A 20,149-nucleotide genomic window follows, 5' to 3' on the forward strand; every position below is an offset into this window, starting at 1 on the left:
TTAATTGTATCCAATTGTATCTAATTGTATTTTCTCCATTGTATTTAATTGTATCCAATTGTATCTAATTGTATTTTATCCATTGTATTTAATTGTATCCAATTGTATCTAATTGTATTTCATTCGTTGTATTTAATTGTATCCAATTGTATCTAATTGTATTTAATTGTATCCAATTGTATCCAATTGTATTTTATCCATTGTATTTAATTGTATCCAATTGTATCTTATCCATTGTATTTAATTGTATCCAATTGTATCTAATTGTATTTTAGTTGTTGTATTTAATTGTATCCAATTGTATTTAATTGTATTTTATTTGTTGTATTTAATTGTGTCCAATTGTATCTAATTGTATTTTATTTGTTGTATTTAATTTTATCCAATTGTATCTAATTGTATTTTATCCATTGTATTTAATTGTATCCAATTGTATCTAATTGTATTTTATTAATTGTATTTAATTGTATTTTATCCATTGCATTGTATCCTATTGTATCTAATTGTATTTTATTTGTTGTATTTAATTGTATCCAATCATAGCTACTTGTATTTTATTCATTGTATTTAATTGTATCCTATTGTATCTAATTGTACCCATGCGACATTACTAGACATTGTCTCGGTGTAATGGAAACGTCACATTGATACAATCACCAAATCGTCCCGCCTGTTACAGTCACTGTTGCTATGATACAGATGCAAAGATACACTGGGGGGGAGAGAGAGAGCGGTCGGGGGGACGGGCAATCGGTGATTACGTGCATTCTCAATGCCGCTATGCTCCTCCCCTTCCTGCGGGGGCGGGACCCCACACCCGGGCCATTGATTCAGGACCCGCTGGTTTAGGAACTGCTGAGTGATGTTTCCAAGCGAAAGGTTCGGGGGCTCCGGCATTAACCATTAGAAGGACTGGGGGAGCCCCTACTCGTTTATACCAAGTGCTGCCGATTCATCTGAACGAGAATCAGTTTCAGAAAGTTCAAGAACAAACTGAATTCGTAATTGTTACTCTGTGTAAATACAGCCATAAGCCCTCCCAGCGGCACTGAGGCCTCTATCAAAGGAAACACAGGATTTCTTGTCCCTTTTGTGTCACATGTTCTTCTGTGTCAGACTTCCTCTCTCAGAAAAATCCTTCAGGGCCCGGGCAGGAGTCTGCGCAACTCTCTCCCCCTCCCCTCTCCTCTCTCTTTTCTCTCCCCCTCCCCTCTCTGCTGTAATCTAAGCTACCAGCAGCCAGAGCTGCAGCAGGAAGCTACTGAGACTGAGCTAAAATGGCAGCTGCTATGTTAAACCAACAGAGAGGCAGGAAAAGCTTTCTGCAGAATAAGTGTCGGGGGGGATTTACTTCCACTTGTTATGGGCTGAAATGTTGGGGGGATTGAGGGGAATAATTACCTGAGACTGACTCGGCGCCGTGTTGGTCTCTGGGTATCGGGAGCGAGCGGAACCGGCTGTGAGGCGTCGGTGTTGCCGCAAATGGGGGTAAAAATCTGAGCTCCTCCCACAGTGGGACTGAGGGGCAAATGATACTGGGGGGGGCGGCACTCAGCTTATGGGCTGCCCCCAGGCTCTGCAGAGAGGGGTGACTGTCATGGGGCAGTTGGGATTGTCCTTTAGCCTCCTATACGGGGCATTGCTCCCCGCCTCTACAGAGCCGCATCAATGGGCCCCGAGTCCTGTGCCAGCGATGTGCCACCGGGGCCCCGATACCGCCTTGAACTGAGCTGTAAGTGGGTTTGATGTGACCTTGGTATGGGGGGGGACCCACTGGAGACCCTGGGGGCAGAGAGCTTGAGAATGGGGGTTCAATGGGTCCAACGGGACAATGACTGATTTTGATTTATTAACATTCATGGTAACTTACCCCCCCCCCCTCTGGAAATGGGCACCAGGCTGGGCTGCCCCCTACACCCGCTCTTATTTGCCATTGGTATTGGGAAATAACAGCAAAGCAGATTTTGTCTAACAGGGCACTGTTGGGGGGCGAGGGGGTGATGTTGGCCACATTAGCCACTGTAAGGAGCTGATTGGCAACGACCACAGAAGTCTCCCCGAACCCCCAGGCAACCACATGCCCCCCCTTTCTGGATTAATACAGACACAGCCCTGGCATGCGCTGAGAAGGGGGCACAGGGGGTACAGACCAAGTACCAGCGGGACGGGGGGTGCAGACCAAGTACCAGCGGGATGGGGGGTACGGACTAAGTACCAGCGGGGGGGGGTACAGACCAAGTACCAGCGGGGGGGGGGTACAGACTAAGTACCAGCTGGCGGGGGGGGTACAGACCAAGTACCAGTGGGGGGGGTACAGACCAAGTACCAGCTGGCGGGGGGGGTACAGACCAAGTACCAGCGGGGGGGGTACAGACTAAGTACCAGCGGGACGGGGGGTGCAGACCAAGTACCAGCGGGACGGGGGGTACGGACTAAGTACCAGCGGGGGGGGGTACAGACTAAGTACCAGCGGGGGGGGGGGTACAGACTAAGTACCAGCAACTGTCAATAACTCTTACAGTTTAACTCTTATATTTAATACCCCCCCCCCCCCCCATGGCACTCCATTTGCTACAAGCAGGGGGTAGGCTTCAGCCCACAAGAAGGATATGAGGTGTGGGGCAGTTGTTGGGGGTGGGGGGAGCTTGGAGGTATCAGCATATGGGAGATATCCAAGGACACTTTGCAGCTCTTCAGTTTTGATGGTCACTTTGTTGCTATGGTTCCAGACACCCTAGTAACCAGGCAGCAGTTGCAGCACCAGAGAGGAGGGCGGGACAAACAGGTAAGTGATACACTGCAGCAATAACGAAAGTGTCAACCTGGGGCCCATGGGGGGGGGGGGCAGGGAGGGAAGGAGCTAATCAGCTAGAATTTGCAGCCCCTCCCCCACGGAACCCTCAAGCTATTTACTTATCATAAGAATCCCGGATCATTGGGGGCTCATTCAGTAGCTGTGTGGCCCCTCCCCTCACTATTCATCTAGCCCCTCCCCATATTATCCATCTGGCCCCTCCCCTCATTCTCCATCTGGCCCCTCCCCATATTATCCATCTGGCCCCTCCCCTCATTCTCCATCTGGCCCCTCCCCATATTATCCATCTGGCCCCTCCCCTCATTCTCCATCTGGCCCCTCCCCATATTATCCATCTGGTCCCTCCCCATATTATCCATCTGGCCCCTCCCCTCATTCTACATCTGGCCCCTCCCCTCATTCTCCATCTGGCCCCTCCCCATATTATCCATCTGGTCCCTCCCCATATTCTCCATCTGGCCCCTCCCCATATTATCCATCTGGCCCCTCCCCTCATTCTCCATCTGGCCCCTCCCCTCATTCTCCATCTGGCCCCTCCCCATATTATCCATCTGGTCCCTCCCCATATTCTCCATCTGGCCCCTCCCCATATTATCCATCTGGTCCCTCCCCATATTCTCCATCTGGTCCCTCCCCATATTATCCATCTGGCCCCTCCCCTCATTCTCCATCTGGCCCCTCCCCTCATTCTCCATCTGGCCCCTCCCCATATTATCCATCTGGTCCCTCCCCATATTCTCCATCTGGCCCCTCCCCATATTATCCATCTGGCCCCTCCCCTCATTCTCCATCTGGCCCCTCCCCTCATTCTCCATCTGGCCCCTCCCCATATTATCCATCTAGCCCCTCCCCTCATTCTCCATCTGGTCCCTCCCCATATTATCCATCTGGCCCCTCCCCATATTATCCATCTGGCCCCTCCCCATATTATCCATCTGGCCCCTCCCCATATTATCTATCTGGGCCCTCCCCTAACTCTCCATCTGGCCCCTCCCCTCACGCTCTATCTGGCCCCTCCCTCATTGCCCATCTCCGGTACCCCGATATCTCAGCCTGTAAGAAGCTGGGGGGCACAGGGCACATTATGTGAATACTGCATTAACCCCTGCAGGGCAGGTACACAGTCAGTCCCACTGGGGCCCCGGCCAATGTCTCCTTAGCCCCGCCCCTTTCCTGCGCAGCTGGGAGTTGTAGTTTCACACCAGTAAAAGGAGCACGGGTTGTATAAGCCCCTCCCCAGCGGGGCCCCAGTGTCACTGAACCCCTAGCCACGCCCACTCCCGCAGAGCCGCATCCAATCAGAGCTGGAAGTGCAGCGCAGGGGGGGGTGTCTCAGGATTTCAGGGGGGCAGATTGGGGGGCACTAATACATACAGAGCAGTGTGGGGGGGGAAGGATCGGTACATATACCCCGGAGTGGGCGGGGCAGCTCAGGTGAGGCAGGAGGGGCGGGACAATTCAGGTGAGGCGGGAGGGGCGGGGCGGATCCCAGGGGGGCGGGGCAGATAAGGAGGGGCCGGCGGATCCCGGGGCAGAACCGGAGCGAATTGATCCCGATCAGATGTTGCGAAGAGGCCGATAGTTTCTCCCCAAGGTACCGATATTGGGGTGACAGGGAGGGGGGGGAGGATACACCGAGTCAGCGCCCCTGTGCCCCTGGGGCAACTGCCCCACCCTCCTGCCATGTGAGGAACAATTACCCCCAGTGTGGGGCAGGTTGGGATCAGCTGCCCCCCCTCTGGCTTCTGTGTAAGTCCCTTTAGCAGAGGGGCCCCCAGGGGCCAAACGTTACATGAGTGAGACTGTAGTTTATATAAATACCCCGCTGTGCAGCCTGGGGGCAACCAATAGGGCACGTACGCTCTGTAGGATACAATGGGATTAGTTCTTACACACAGTTGTGCTGCTGTCATGGCGGCTCTGGGGCACTGGGGCAACTGTCTCTCATATAGTTACTGGCCCTTTAACTAGATTTCACCCTTTTGACCCTCCAGGGGCAAATCCTCTGTTTAACTATGAAAAAGGAGACAAAGAGTTTCTGCCCACAAGAGCGACTCATTACTAAATATACAGAGGTAAGTTATATCCCCTGCCCCTGCCCTGGGGGGTTCCTGCCTGACCATGGGAAAGAGAGCAGCCCAGGGGCAGGAAGTACAGAGAATCAGAGCTCTGTACCTGGGTAAGTACTGGGGGGAAATTGGATTCACTTACCCAGGGGGAGGTTCCTGCCTGACCATGGGAAAGAGAGCAGCCCAGGAGCAGGAAGTACAGAGAATCAGAGCTCTGTACCTGGGTAAGTACTGGGGGGAAATTGGATTCACTTACCCAGGGGGAGATTCCTGCCTGACCATGGGAAAGAGAGCAGCCCAGGAGCAGGAAGTACAGAGAATCAGAGCTCTGTACCTGGGTAAGTACTGGGGGGAGATTGGATTCACTTACCCAGGGGGAGGTTCCTGTCTGACCATGGGAAAGAGAGCAGCCCAGGGGCAGGAAGTACAGAGAATCAGAGCTCTGTACCTGGGTAAGTACTGGGGGAGATTGGATTCACTTACCCAGGGGGGGGGGGGTTCCTGCCTGACCATGGGAAAGAGAGCAGCCCAGGAGCAGGAAGTACAGAGAATCAGAGCTCTGTACCTGGGTAAGTACTGGGGGGAGATTGGATTCACTTACCCAGGGGGAGGTTCCTGTCTGACCATGGGAAAGAGAGCAGCCCAGGAGCAGGAAGTACAGAGAATCAGAGCTCTGTACCTGGGTAAGTACTGGGGGGAGATTGGATTCACTTACCCAGGGGGAGGTTCCTGCCTGACCATGGGAAAGAGAGCAGCCCAGGAGCAGGAAGTACAGAGAATCAGTAGAATACTGTTAGAATACTTCCCCTTTAATGTACAGATATGAGTGAGACAGGGGGCGGGGCTGTAGGAGCTGAGAGGTTATGGCTCCTCCCATACAGGGAGAGTCCCAGCTGCACATGAAATATTGGCCCTAAGGGAAGACGGAGCTGCCACTGATCTATTTTAGGCTCAAGAACAGCCACTCCCCCTATGGCAGCGCTGTTACCCAGAAGGCACGGAGGGGCGAGCAGGGGGGCGGGGCCTGGCAGGAAGGAACAAACTCCTACAATTTAATCATTGTGTCCCAATCAGATTGTTCCCGGTCACACAGTGTGGGGACAGACTTATTGCCCTGAGTTGGGCCAGTGGCACGGGGGGCGGGGCAAAGTCTTGCCTCTTATGTGGGGGCAGAATCTGTGAGGCTAATTGCCCAGAGACTCGGTAATGGCCACTGGGGGGCAACCTGAAAAGATGGGGAAAATGGGGTACAGACAGGGTGTAAGGGTGATGGGGGGTTGTCAGGGAGATGGGGGGTGTGGGAGGGGTATAAGGGAGCCAATAGAAAGTAGCCGGGGGGTGAGGAGGGTAATTATTCGCTGCCCCATTGCCCCCCACTAAGTATTGTTTCCCCCCTCAGTACGTCGGGTCGTTTGCCGTAAGGGAATCCGATTGGCGGAGAAGAATTTGGACCATTGAGGAGCAGATGTGTTTCCTGAAGGTGAGTCCCCCCCGCCCCCCTGGGGCCAAATCAGCACCGGGCCACAGAGCTGACACTCAGGGCTGGATCCATTGTAGGTTCTGATAGACTCCCAGTACCGGCCCCCCAGGGACGTCCCTTTGTGCATCAGCGATGGGTCAGATTGTGGGGTCCGGCGCCAGGAGGAACATTTCATCAAACATGGGGGTCCCATTCTGCTTCTGTGTCTCACAGGACTGTCCCAGGCGGAGACCCGTTATCCTGAGATTCTGCCTCCTGGGGGTGAAGATGTACGATGCAGAGGGAGAGGTAATTATCCCCAAAAGGAGCAGGTTACCCCCAGTGTTAGTGATAAGGAATTAGGGGCAATTAGTGAGAACAGATACCCCGCCCCCTCCTTATACAGGGAACTCTGGGGGTATCACTCATGTATTATAAGGGATAATGTACCCCCTACTGTAAATGATAAGGATATTAGCAGTCACTGAGGGGTTCTGTGCCCCCCATATAAAGGCACAAGGCTGCAGGCTGAGTTATACAGGGAACTCTGAGTATCACTCATGTATTATAAGGGATAATGTACCCCCTACTGTAAATGATAAGGATATTAGCAGTCACTGAGGGGTTCTGTGCCCCCCATATAAAGGCACAAGGCTGCAGGCTGAGTTATACAGGGAACTCTGAGTATCACTCATGTATTATAAGGGATAATGTACCCCCTACTGTAAATGATAAGGATATTAGCAGTCACTGAGGGGTTCTGTGCCCCCCATATAAAGGCACAAGGCTGCAGGCTGAGTTATACAGGGAACTCTGAGTATCACTCATGTATTATAAGGGATAATGTACCCCCTACTGTAAATGATAAGGATATTAGCAGTCACTGAGGGGTTCTGTGCCCCCCATATAAAGGCACAAGGCTGCAGGCTGAGTTATACAGGGAACTCTGAGTATCACTCATGTATTATAAGGGATAATGTACCCCCTACTGTAAATGATAAGGATATTAGCAGTCACTGAGGGGTTCTGTGCCCCCCATATAAAGGCACAAGGCTGCAGGCTGAGTTATACAGGGAACTCTGAGTATCACTCATGTATTATAAGGGATAATGTACCCCCTACTGTAAATGATAAGGATATTAGCAGTCACTGAGGGGTTCTGTGCCCATATAAAGGCACAAGGCTGCAGGCTGAGTTATACAGGGAACTCTGAGTATCACTCATGTATTATAAGGGATAGGTAGGTAGGGGTGGGTAGGCAGGGGTGGGTAGGGGTAGGTAGGGGTTGGTAGGTTGGGGTAGGTAGGTTGGGGTAGGTAGGGGTGGGGAGGCAGGGGTAGGTAGGGGTGGGTAGGGGTAGGCAGGGGTAGGTAGGGGTGGGTAGGGGTAGGCAGGGGTGGGTAGGGGTAGTTAGGGGTGGGTAGGGGTTGGTAGGTATGGGTAGGCAGGGGTGGGTAGGGGTAGGCAGGGGTGGGTAGGGGTAGGTAGGGAGGGGTAGGCAGGGGTGGGTAGGGGTAGTTAGGGGTTGGTAGGCAGGGGTGGGTAGGGTAGGCAGGGGTGGGTAGGGGTAGGTAGGGAGGGGTAGGTAGGGGTAGGCAGGGCTAGGTAGGGGTAGGCAGGGGTGGGTAGGGGTTGGTAGGCAGGGGTGGGTAGGGGTAGGCAGGGGTGGGTAGGGGTAGGCAGGGGTGGGTAGGGGTAGGCAGTGGTGGGTAGGGGTAGGTAGGGAGGGGTAGGTAGGGGTGGGTAGGGGTAGGCAGTGGTGGGTAGGGGTAGGTAGGGAGGGGTAGGTAGGGGTAGGTAGGGAGGGGTAGGTAGGGGTGGGTAGGGGTAGGCAGGGGTGGGTAGGGGTAGGCAGGGGTGGGTAGGGGTGGGTAGGTAGGGGTGGGTAGGGGTAGGCAGGGGTAAGTAGGCAGGAGGGTAGGTAGGGGTAAGTGACCCTTCCCATCCCGTATTCCAGGCGCTGCTAATGGCCCACGCGCTGAGGAGGATTCACTACACGACTTTCCGGCCTGACGACTCCCAGTTCGCGTTCGTGTCCCGTAACCCCCACTGCCCCCAACTCTTCTGCCACCTGTTTGTGGGGGGCCAGCCTAGTGAGGTACGGAGCTACGGGGGCCCCCGGGGGCCAATATTCCTGCGCAGTCGGTAACCCATATTGTCATTGGCGCCGGTGCCACGTTGCTCGGCATCTATAACTGCCCCCCCGGTTCCTCTCGCCCCCCAGGCCCAGGTGCTGAACCTGCTGTTGTGCCGCGCCTTCCAGCTCCAGTACTTGGCCCGGCACCCGGAGCATCGGGGTCCCACCCTCTCGGCACCGAGGAAAAGCCCCGGGGTGGGGCGGGAGCCATTGGACCCTGAAGTGGTGTCTCCCAGTGTCAATGCCCTGATATCATTCAGGCGGGTCCCTCTGTCTGTAGGGGAGGAGCCAGGGGCCCCCATATCCGTGAGTATCTCTCTCTCCCTATATATCTATGAACTGCCTGATACCCCAACACTGGGCACCCCATATACACTGCCAGAGACTGTTTGCGCAACCTCCCCCCCCCCCCGGTAAGTGAATCCAATCTCCCCCCAGTACTTACCCAGGTACAGAGCTCTGATTCTCTGTACTTCCTGCTCCTGGGCTGCTCTCTTTCCCATGGTCAGGCAGGAACCTCCCCCTGGGTAAGTGAATCCAATCTCCCCCCAGTACTTACCCAGGTACAGAGCTCTGATTCTCTGTACTTCCTGCTCCTGGGCTGCTCTCTTTCCCATGGTCAGACAGGAACCTCCCCCTGGGTAAGTGAATCCAATCTCCCCCCAGTACTTACCCAGGTACAGAGCTCTGATTCTCTGTACTTCCTGCTCCTGGGCTGCTCTCTTTCCCATGGTCAGGCAGGAACCCCCCCCCCCCCCCGGGTAAGTGAATCCAATCTCCCCCCAGTACTTACCCAGGTACAGAGCTCTGATTCTCTGTACTTCCTGCTCCTGGGCTGCTCTCTTTCCCATGGTCAGGCAGGAACCTCCCCCCGGGTAAGTGAATCCAATCTCCCCCCCAGTACTTAACCAGGTACAGAGCTCTGATTCTCTGTACTTCCTGCTCCTGGGCTGCTCTCTTTCCCATGGTCAGGCAGGAACCTCCCCCTGGGTAAGTGAATCCAATCTCCCCCCAGTACTTACCCAGGTACAGAGCTCTGATTCTCTGTACTTCCTGCTCTTCTTCTTAACCATAGGAAAGAGAGCAGCCCAGGAGCAGGAAGTACAGAGAATCAGAGCTCTGTACCTGGGTAAGTACTGGGGGGAGATTGGATTCACTAACCCAGGGGGAGATTCCTGCCTGACCATGGGAAAGAGAGCAGCCCAGGAGCAGAGTCCTCTATCAAAAGAAACACAGGATTTCTTGTCTCCTTTTGTGCCACATGTTCTTCTGTGTCAGACTTCCTGCTCTCAGAAAAATCCATCAGGGCACGGCACAAGCATGCTCAGTTCATTCCTCTCTCCCCCTCCCCTCTCTGCTGTAATCTGAGCTATAAGCGCCAGAGCTGCAGCAGGAAGCTACTGAGACCAAACTAAAATGGCGGCTGCTATGTTAAACCAACAGAGGGAGCTGCTAGGGCTGTTACTCAGGCAGGTAAAGCTTTATGCAGAATAAATACAGTCTCTAGGGGGCACTAATGTGGTGAATCTATTGGCAGTAAAATGCCTTTCCTTCTCCTTTAATACCTTTGCCCAATGGTACAGCCCAGCTCTACAGAACCTCTCGCACCAATCCCGTGCCAGTAATATTACCTTTATTTTACCGTTTTGGATATTTCTGTGCAACAGGCGGATTTGCCCCCCAGTGTGAGCAGAAGCGCCTCCCTGGGCACTGCCAGTTGTTACCCCACCCTGGTACGGAAGAAAGCGATTCGCAGCAAAGTCCTGCGCTCCGGAGCCTATCGCAGCCCTGGGTCCCACATGCAGCTGACTGCCGAGTTAGAGACCTGCAGAGAGCAAGAGGGTAAGTACATAATTACCCCCAGGGGGAGGGGCCTGACCATGGGAAAGAGAGCAGCCCAGGAGCAGGAAGTACAGAGAATCAGAGCTCTGTACCTGGGTAAGTACTGGGGGGGAGATTGGATTCACTTACCCAGGGGGAGGTTCCTGTCTGACCATGGGAAAGAGAGCAGCCCAGGAGCAGGAAGTACAGAGAATCAGAGCTCTGTACCTGGGTAAGTACTAGGGGGAGATTGGATTCACTTACCCAGGGGGGGGGGTCCTGCCTGACCATGGGAAAGAGAGCAGCCCAGGAGCAGGAAGTACAGAGAATCAGAGCTCTGTACCTGGGTAAGTACTGGGGGGAGATTGGATTCACTTACCCAGGGGAGGTTCCTGTCTGACCATGGGAAAGAGAGCAGCCCAGGAGCAGGAAGTACAGAGAATCAGAGCTCTGTACCTGGGTAAGTACTGGGGGCGAGATTGGATTCACTTACCCAGGGGGAGGTTCCTGTCTGACCATGGGAAAGAGAGCAGCCCAGGAGCAGGAAGTACAGAGAATCAGAGCTCTGTACCTGGGTAAGTACTGGGGGGAGATTGGATTCACTTACCCAGGGGGGGGGTTCCTGCCTGACCATGGGAAAGAGAGCAGCCCAGGAGCAGGAAGTACAGAGAATCAGAGCTCTGTACCTGGGTAAGTACTGGGGGGGAGATTGGATTCACTTACCCAGGGGGGGGGTTCCTGCCTGACCATGGGAAAGAGAGCAGCCCAGGAGCAGGAAGTACAGAGAATCAGAGCTCTGTACCTGGGTAAGTACTGGGGGGAGATTGGATTCACTTACCCGGGGGGGGGGGGTATATAACATATATAGTGATATTGTGTATCTGGTTCTTTCAGACCCACCGAAATGGATTTTACCAGAACTCTCTGAGAAGATGGAGAGGCTGCAGGACGGTGTCTGGTTCTGTGAGGGAATGAACTGGTAGGGCCCCTCTCATTTCCCAGGAGGCTTTGTGCCTGTACCCTGGCTCCCCAGAGAGCTGACATTGATGTGCCAGACCTGCCCTTAGATTGTAAGCTCTGCGTGCCCGGGAACTGCCCCCGTGGCTCTGTACCTGTGCACTTCCTGTTCCCACTACTGTCACTGTATGTCAGTATGCACAGTGCTGTGTACTGTAACCCCTATATACTGTACCTACACACATACCTACCTGCCTACCTACACACATACCTACCTACCTACACACCTACCTACCTACACACACATACCTACCTACACACACATACCTACCTACCTACACACCTACCTACCTACACACACATACCTACCTACACACACATACCTACCTACCTACAAACATACCTACCTACCTACACACATACCTACCTACCTACACACATACCTACCTACCTACACACCTACCTACCTACACACACATACCTACCTACACACACATACCTACCTACCTACAAACATACCTACCTACCTACACACATACCTACCTACCTACACACATACCTACCTACCTACACACATACATACCTACCTACACACATACCTACCTACACACATACCTACCTACGCACATACCTACATACCTACCTACGCACATACCTTCCTACACACATACCTACCTACACACATACCTACCTACCTACACACATACCTACCTACCTACACACATACCTACCTACCTACACACATACCTACCTACCTACACACATACATACCTACGCACATACCTACATACCTACCTACGCACATACCTGCCTACACACATACCTACCTACCTACCTACACACATACCTACCTACCTACACACATACATACCTACGCACATACCTACATACCTGCCTACACACATACCTACCTACCTACCTACCTACACACACATACCTACCTACCTACACACATACATACCTACGCACATACCTACCTACGCACATACCTGCCTACACACATACCTACCTACCTACCTACACACATACATACCTACGCACATACCTACATACCTGCCTACACACATACCTGCCTACACACATACCTACCTACCTACACACATACCTACCTACCTACACACATACATACCTACCTACCTACCTACACACATACATACCTACACACATACCTACCTACCTACCTATACACATACCTACCTACGCACATACCTTCCTACCTACCTACCTACGTGTGCCTGTTCCTTCTCCAGGGAAGCAGCCATGTATCTCCTGCAGCGAGACAGACTGGGGGCGTATTTCCTTCACACAGACCCCGTGTCTCTCGGCCGCTGGACACTGTTCACAAAGACGCAGTGCGGGGTCATTCCTTACAGTGTGTGCCAGGGGCAGGAAGGCAGTTACCACCTGGAGGTAGGTGATTTATTTAGATAAAGGGGCTTCTCCTATTGAGGGGGTCCCACCTGCTACACGGTATGTACACGTGTGGGTTCTGTGGCGCGTGGGTGGCAGAGAGAGGGAAGCGACAGTGTTGGGTGCCAGTTGGTCAGGGCGGGTCAGTAGGGGCACCTACCCAGCACAAACATTGGGCGTTTGTACTAAGCTGTGGGGCGCCCGGCTGTATCAGCCAGAGAGGGTTAATGTCGGTAACGGTGACAGTAAAGGGGGAACATTCTGGCACATTGGGTTCGCTGGGTTCTTGAGCTGTTCTGGAGCACTGGAACCAAATGGTCCGGCTCGGGGTCCCTACAGCTGATGCAAATGGAAAACATAGGGGCAATATATCTATGGCAGTGGTTCTAGACTGTGAGCCAGACAGCCCAAGGGTTACTAACTGCCCCCCAATACCCCATTATATAGCCCAGCCAATCAGTGGGGAACCCACAGCGACCTCACATTTCCTACATGTTCGGTATGGAGGGTCCAGTAATTGGGGGGGGGGGGGTTGCCCTGGTTCTGCTGGGGAGTGGGCCATGCTGGGGGGCTATGGAGGTGGGTTCAGTACAATATGGGGGCCCATGGGCCAGTATGGACCTGTCACTAAGTAGGAACTCGGGGTAAGAAAGCTTTCCCCCCAATATAGGGGCAAGAACAGATACCCCCCCCCAGGGCAGAAATATACTGTGATCCTCTATTGGGTTTTCTAGGAATGTGCGGTGGCCAAGTTGGGTTTCCTAGAGGGGAATGGGCGGTGGCCAAGTTGGGTTTCCTAGAGGGGAATGGGCGGTGGCCAAGTTGGGTTTCCTAGAGGGGAATGGGCGGTGGTCTAGGGGGGCTCAGACACTTCCGCTGGGTTAGTTTGCCTTTATTTCTTTCAGCACCTCCAGGAGGAGTTTGGGAGCCTGGCAGCCCTGGTGGGGCATCACTCGGGCTCCGACAGCAGCCTCTTGTACCCCCTCGCCCCCGGTCGTATTAACCCTTGCTATGAGCCCCAGGAGCCGAGCGCCGAGCAGTCGTCACAAGTCTCCCACGGTTACCCACAAGGACCCTGTGCACAGAACTGCCCCCCTACACCCCAGGAAACCCCCCAAACTGAAGTTGGGACATAACATAACATAGAAGTGACTGTAAGCTCTGGGGGTCTTTATTGTAGCTATGAGCTGTGACTGGCAACTGGGGGCAGCACTCGGGGGCAGATACTCCCCGCAGCTCAGTCAGTGGGGGTATTAGCGGCACTCGGGGGCAGATACTCCCTGCAGCTCAGTCAGTGGGGGTATTAGCGGCACTCGGGGGCAGATACTCCCTGCAGCTCAGTCAGTGGGGGTATTAGCGGCACTCAGGGGCAGATACTCCCCGCAGCTCAGTCAGTGGGGGTATTAGCGGCACTCGGGGGCAGATACTCCCTGCAGCTCAGTCAGTGGGGGTATTAGCGGCACTCGGGGGCAGATACTCCCTGCAGCTCAGTCAGTGGGGGTATTAGCGGCACTCGGGGGCAGATACTCCCTGCAGCTCAGTCAGTGGGGGTATTAGCGGCACTCGGGGGCAGATACTCCCTGCAGCTCAGTCAGTGGGGGTATTAGCGGCACTCGGGGGCAGATACTCCCCGCAGCTCAGTCAGTGGGGGTATTAGCGGCACTCGGGGGCAGATACTCCCCGCAGCTCAGTCAGTGGGGTATTAGCGGCACTCGGGGGCAGATACTCCCTGCAGCTCAGTCAGTGGGGGTATTAGCGGCACTCGGGGGGCAGATACTCCCTGCAGCTCAGTCAGCGGGGGTATTAGCGGCACTCGGGGGCAGATACCCCCACTGACTGAGCTGCAGGGAGTATTAGCGGCACTCAGGGGCAGATACTCCCTGCAGCTCAGTCAGTGGGGGTATTAGCGGCACTCAGGGGGCAGATACTCCCTGCAGCTCAGTCAGCGGGGGTATTAGCGGCACTCGGGGGCAGATACTCCCTGCAGCTCAGTCAGTGGGGGTATTAGCGGCACTCAGGGGCAGATACTCCCTGCAGCTCAGTCAGTGGGGGTATTAGCGGCACTCGGGGCAGATACTCCCTGCAGCTCAGTCAGTGGGGGTATTAGCGGCACTCGGGGGCAGATACTCCCTGCAGCTCAGTCAGTGGGGGTATTAGCGGCACTCGGGGGGGCAGATACTCCCTGCAGCTCAGTCAGTGGGGGTATTAGCGGCACTCGGGGGCAGATACTCCCCGCAGCTCAGTCAGCGGGGGTATTAGCGGCACTCAGGGGCAGATACTCCCTGCAGCTCAGTCAGTGGGGGTATTAGCGGCACTCAGGGGCAGATACTCCCTGTAATTACTGTACATAGTCCCTGAATCCCCCCGATAAACACAGGTTCCTGTGGGGAAGGGGCGGCTGGAGTTTGGGTTTCAGTCTGAGCCCCGGGGTATCTGTGGGGCACAAACAGTGAGATGTTACCCCAGGGCAGGGCAATAGGTGCTGTACAGACCCAAGTGGATATAAATCTCCTCCCACTGGCACTGACTCCTCATTCATTGGTTGCTATGGTGTGTGCTGTTAGTAACGGGCGGGGGGGAGTCATTCAGGACCCACAGGAACTGTGCGTGTGTTTATGGCTACCAAACTGCGCCGGGGGCTACTTACTGTCACTACAAACAATTGCCCCACCCCCCAGGAAAGTGGCCTCTTGGTGGAATGGGGGGTATCAGTACCCAGCGGGGGGCAGTTTAGGGTTAATAACACACACAGGGTAAATCCCTAGGGACCGGGCACTTTCCGCGCCGCTCAGGCGGAGTATTGGCAGCCGGTCCCTTGCACCAAGCACGTCATCGCGCTGCGTCGGAGCCGGTTGCTAGGCAACAAGTAACGCGGTGCGGGGGAGGGACAAAGAAACATCTGGGGGAGAAACGCCGGCACCGACTGAGGGGAAATCTGCCCTTACTGAGGGGGCAACTACTGAGGGGAAATCTGCCCTTACTGAGGGGGCAACTACTGAGGGGACAGGGGGGCAACTACTGAGGGGACAGGGGGCACCTACTGAGGGGACAGGGGGCACCTACTGAGGGGACAGGGGGCACCTACTGAGGGGACAGGGGGCACCTACTGAGGGGACAGGGGGCACCTACTGAGGGGACAGGGGGCACCTACTGAGGGGACAGGGGGGCACCTACTGAGGGGACAGGGGGGCACCTACTGAGGGGACAGGGGGCACCTACTGAGGGGGACAGGGGGCACCTACTGAGGGGACAGGGGGGGCACCTACTGAGGGACAGGGGCACCTACTGAGGGGACAGGGGGGCACCTACTGAGGGGACAGGGGGGCACCTACTGAGGGGACAGGGGGCTACTGAGGGGACAGGGGGCACCTACTGAGGGGACAGGGGGCACCTTACTGAGGGGACAGGGGGCACCTACTGAGGGACAGGGGGCACCTACTGAGGGGACAGGGGGCACCTACTGAGGGGACAGGGGGGGCACCTACTGAGGGGACAGGGGGCACCTACTGAGGGGACAGGGGGGCACCTACTGAGGGGACAGGGGGCACCTACTGAGGGACAGGGGGGCACCTACTGAGGGGACAGGGGGCACCTACTGAGGGGACAGGGGGGGCACCTACTGAGGGGACAGGGGGCACCTACTGAGGGGACAGGGGGGCACCTACTGAGGGGACAGGGGGCACCTACTGAGGGGACAGGGGGGCACCTACTGAGGGGACAGGGGGGCACCTACTGAGGGGACAGGGGGCAACTATTGAGGGGCCAGGGGGGCACCGGTCGGGGGCAAAGAGAGAGTAACCTGAGGAGCTCAGAGACAGGGAGTCGGGCACCAAGTAGGAGGGGGCTGGGGGCAGATATACAGACGGGTACCCAGTGGGGGCAAAGCATAGAAGGCTTGTGCCAGGAGGGCCGGGGCACAAAGCCATGAAACCCGGTGGCGTTACCTGCCAATAGGGGCACCTATGTTGCCCCCAGAGCACCCCCAGCCCCTGGTGACTTTGCATGGGGGGGGCAGGTGATGGGTGCATGAGGGTCGCCCTGGGTCAGTGACTGGCACACTCTGGGCCTCTGTCATTGTGATTGTGCCCACACAGGGGCAGGGATGCCAGGGGGCTGCAGGTAATGCCACTGGGCTAACTCTGAGCTCCTGCCCATCTGCTGCCAACATGGCCTCCGAGTGTGTGAAGGTGGTGGTGCGCTGCCGCCCCATGAACTCCAGGGAGCGCGACATGAACTGCCAGTTTGTCATCACTATGGACAGCAGCCGGGGGCAGTGCTTTATTAGGAAACCCGAGGGGGGCGATGAGACCCCCAAACAATTCACCTTTGATGGGGCTTATTATACGGAGCATTGCACTGAGCAGATCTACAATGAGATTGGGTATCCTTTGGTGGAGGTGAGTGCAACTGCCCTACTGTGTGTAACATGCACCCCAACTTACCCCACTCCCTATTTTCCTCTGCCCCCAGTACTTATCCAGGTACAGAGCTCTGATTCTCTACGTCTTGCTCCTGGGCTGCTCTCTTTCCCATGGTCAGGCAGGAACCTCCCCCTGGGTAAGTGAATCCAATCTCCCCCCAGTACTTACCCAGGTACAGAGCTCTGATTCTCTGTACTTCCTGCTCCTGGGCTGCTCTCTTTCCCATGGTCAGGCAGGAACCCCCCCCTGGGTAAGTGAATCCAATCTCCCCCCAGTACTTACCCAGGTACAGAGCTCTGATTCTCTGTACTTCCTGCTCCTGGGCTGCTCTCTTTCCCATGGTCAGGCAGGAACCTCCCCCTGGGTAAGTGAATCCAATCTCCCCCCAGTACTTACCCAGGTACAGAGCTCTGATTCTCTGTAATTCCTGCTCCTGGGCTGCTCTCTTTCCCATGGTCAGGCAGGAACCTCCCCCTGGGTAAGTGAATCCAATCTCCCCCCAGTACTTACCCAGGTACAGAGCTCTGATTCTCTGTAATTCCTGCTCCTGGGCTGCTCTCTTTCCCATGGTCAGGCAGGAACCTCCCCCTGGGTAAGTGAATCCAATCTCCCCCCAGTACTTACCCAGGTACAGAGCTCTGATTCTCTGTACTTCCTGCCCCTAGTACTGACCCCTGTGGGGCATTAGGGGGGCCCATTCTCTCTCTCAGGCAGTGTGTTTGTGCCCCAGGGGGTGACAGAGGGGTACAATGGAACCATCTTCGCTTACGGACAGACGGGCAGCGGGAAGTCGTTCAGCATGCAGGGAGTCCCGGAGCCACCTTCCCAACGGGGCATCATCCCGAGGGCATTTGAGCACATCTTTGAGAGTATCCAGGTAAGAGTTGGCACGGGGCCCTATGTGCCTGTGCAGTTGGGGTTCTGGGGGCCCTATGTGCCTGTGCAGTTGGGGTGCTGGGGGCCCTATTTGCCAGTGCAGTTGGGGTGCTGGGGGCCCTATGTGCCGGTGCAGTTGGGGTGCTGGGGGCCCTATGTGCCGGTGCAGTTGGGGTGCTGGGGGCCCTATGTGCCGGTGCAGTTGGGGTGCTGGGGGCCCTATGTGCCGGTGCAGTTGGGGTGCTGGGGGCCCTATGTGCCAGTGCAGTTGGGGTTCTGGGGGCCCTATGTGCCGGTGCGGTTGGGGCGCGGGGCCCTATGTGGGGTGCAGTTGGGGCGCAGGGCCCTATGTGGGGTGCAGTTGGGGGGTGCAGGGCCCTATGTGCCGGGGCAGTTGGGGTTCTGGGGGCCCTATGTGGGGTGCAGTTGGGGGGCACAGGGCCCTATGTGGGGTGCAGTTGGGGGGTGCGGGGCCCTATGTGGGGTGCAGTTGGGGTGCGGGGCCCTATGTGGGGTGCAGTTGGGGTGTGCGGGGCCCTATGTGGGGTGCAGTTGGGGGGTGCTGGGCCCTATGTGGGGTGCAGTTGGGGGGTGCGGGGCCCTATGTGGGGTGCGGGGGCCTATGTGGGGTGCAGTTGGGGTGTGCGGGGCCCTATGTGGGGTGCAGTTGGGGGGTGCGGGGCCCTATGTGGGGTGCAGTTGGGGTGCTGGGGGCCCTATGTGCCGGGGCAGTTGGGGTGCTGGGGGGCCCCTGGGGCACAGCTGACGCCTCTCACTCTCGTTCCAGTGCGCTGAGAACACCAAGTTCCTGGTCAGAGCCTCCTACCTGGAGATCTACAACGAGGAGATCAGGGATTTGCTGGGGGCCGACCCGAAGCAGAAGCTGGAGGTACCGGATTGGGGCAGTGGGGGATGGAACCTGTGGCTCCTGTTGAACTACAACTCCCACAATTCTCTGTGGCCTTCAGCAGTAGGGCTGCAGCTTGAAAGTGCTGCTACTGACTGGCCAATCAAATCCTTTTTCTAAAAATCCTTTACTTGCCCTTAAATTCACCTAATCTTAGGCCCCTGTGCCCCCTGTGCCCCCTGCTGCCCCTGTGCCCCCTGCTGCCCCTGTGCCCCCTGCTGCCCCTGTGTCCCCTGCTGCCCCTGTGTCCCCTGCTGCCCCTGTGTCCCCTGCTGCCCCGTGCCCCCTGCTGCCCCTGTGTCCCCTGTGCCCCCTGCTGCCCCTGTGCCCCCTGCTGCCCTGTGTCCCCTGCTGCCCCTGTGCCCCCTGCTGCCCCTGTGTCCCCTGCTGCCCCTGTGTCCCCTGCTGCCCCTGTGCCCCCTGCTGCCCCTGTGTCCCCTGCTGCCCCTGTGTCCCCTGCTGCCCCTGTGTCCCCTGTGTCCCCTGCTGCCCCTGTGTCCCCTGTGTCCCCTTCTGCCCCTGTGTCCCCTGCTGCCCCTGTGTCCCCTGCTGCCTGAGTAGCTGGTTGGCCTTAGCCCTCAGTAGCCGGTTGGCCTTAGCCCTCAGTAGCCGGTTGGCCTTAGCCCTCAGTAGCCAGTTGGCCCCATCCCTCAGTAGCCTGTTGGCCTTAGCCCTCAGTAGCCGGTTGGCCTTAGCCCTTTAGGAGCAGGTTGACCCCAGCCCTCAGTAGCCAGTTGGCCTTAGCCCTCAGTAGCCGGTTGGCCTTAGCCCTCAGTAGCCAGTTGGCCTTAGCCCTCAGTAGCCAGTTGGCCTTAGCCCTTTAGGAGTTGGTTGGCCCCAGCCCTCAGTAGCCAGTTGGCCTTAGCCCTCAGTAGCCGGTTGGCCTTAGCCCTCAGTAGCCGGTTGGCCTTAGCCCTCAGTAGCCGGTTGGCCTTAGCCCTCAGTAGCCGGTTGGCCTTAGCCCTCAGTAGCCGGTTGGCCTTAGCCCTCAGTAGCCAGTTGGCCCCATCCCTCAGTAGCCTGTTGGCCTTAGCCCTTAGTAGCCAGTTGGCCTTAGCCCTTAGTAGCCAGTTGGCCTTAGCCCTCAGTAGCCGGTTGGCCTTAGCCCTTTAGGAGTTGGTTGTCCCCAGCCCTCAGTAGCCGGTTGGCCTTAGCCCTCAGTAGCTGGTTGGCCTTAGCCCTTTAGGAGCAGGTTGGCCTTAGCCCTCAGTAGCCGGTTGGCCTTAGCCCTTTAGGAGTTGGTTGTCCCCAGCCCTCAGTAGCCGGTTGGCCTTAGC

The 20,149-nt window shown here is 56.1% G+C and overlaps 2 protein-coding genes across 5 annotated transcripts in view; both read left to right on the top strand.

Annotated features, from left to right (window-relative positions):
* The first annotated feature begins 4,321 nt into the window (after positions 1-4,321).
* Positions 4,322-15,191, top strand: sh2d5 (SH2 domain containing 5). 3 transcript variants are annotated; one of them, XM_031905573.1, is made up of 10 exons: positions 4,322-4,409; positions 4,810-4,890; positions 6,284-6,364; positions 6,578-6,652; positions 8,301-8,441; positions 8,568-8,786; positions 10,148-10,322; positions 11,196-11,280; positions 12,509-12,668; positions 13,574-15,191. In XM_031905573.1, the coding sequence occupies exons 2-10, from the start codon at positions 4,831-4,833 to the stop codon at positions 13,802-13,804; spliced, it is 1,227 nt and encodes a 408-aa protein (XP_031761433.1). In that variant the 5' UTR covers positions 4,322-4,409; positions 4,810-4,830; the 3' UTR covers positions 13,805-15,191. The 3 variants fall into 3 exon arrangements, with proteins under 3 accessions (XP_031761433.1, XP_031761435.1, XP_031761434.1); XM_031905575.1 differs by lacking the exon at positions 8,301-8,441; XM_031905574.1 differs by lacking the exon at positions 4,810-4,890 and having other exon boundaries at positions 4,333-4,409.
* Positions 15,192-16,494: 1,303 nt separating this feature from the next.
* Positions 16,495-20,149, top strand: part of kif17 (kinesin family member 17) — a 29,194-nt gene continuing 25,539 nt past the window's right edge. Inside the window, 3 exon segments of one of the 2 annotated variants that reach the window (NM_001097206.1) lie at positions 16,495-17,065; positions 17,820-17,966; positions 18,753-18,854. In NM_001097206.1, the coding sequence (NP_001090675.1) occupies positions 16,835-17,065; positions 17,820-17,966; positions 18,753-18,854 (480 nt within the window). In that variant the 5' untranslated portion in view covers positions 16,495-16,834. 2 annotated transcript variants of the gene reach the window in all.

This window comes from Xenopus tropicalis, chromosome 7 (assembly GCF_000004195.4).
Source record: "Xenopus tropicalis strain Nigerian chromosome 7, UCB_Xtro_10.0, whole genome shotgun sequence".
NCBI classification, from domain to species: Eukaryota; Metazoa; Chordata; class Amphibia; order Anura; family Pipidae; genus Xenopus; species Xenopus tropicalis.

Excerpts from the sequence above, each read along its gene's own strand:
- sh2d5 (XM_031905573.1), top strand. The coding sequence starts at position 4,831 with ATGAAAAAGGAGACAAAGAGTTTCTGCCCACAAGAGCGACTCATTACT. Across the intron at positions 6,365-6,577 it reads AGCAGATGTGTTTCCTGAAG|GACTGTCCCAGGCGGAGACC; the intron begins GTGAGTCCCCCC and ends TGTGTCTCACAG. Across the intron at positions 8,787-10,147 it reads AGCCAGGGGCCCCCATATCC|GCGGATTTGCCCCCCAGTGT; the intron begins GTGAGTATCTCT and ends TCTGTGCAACAG.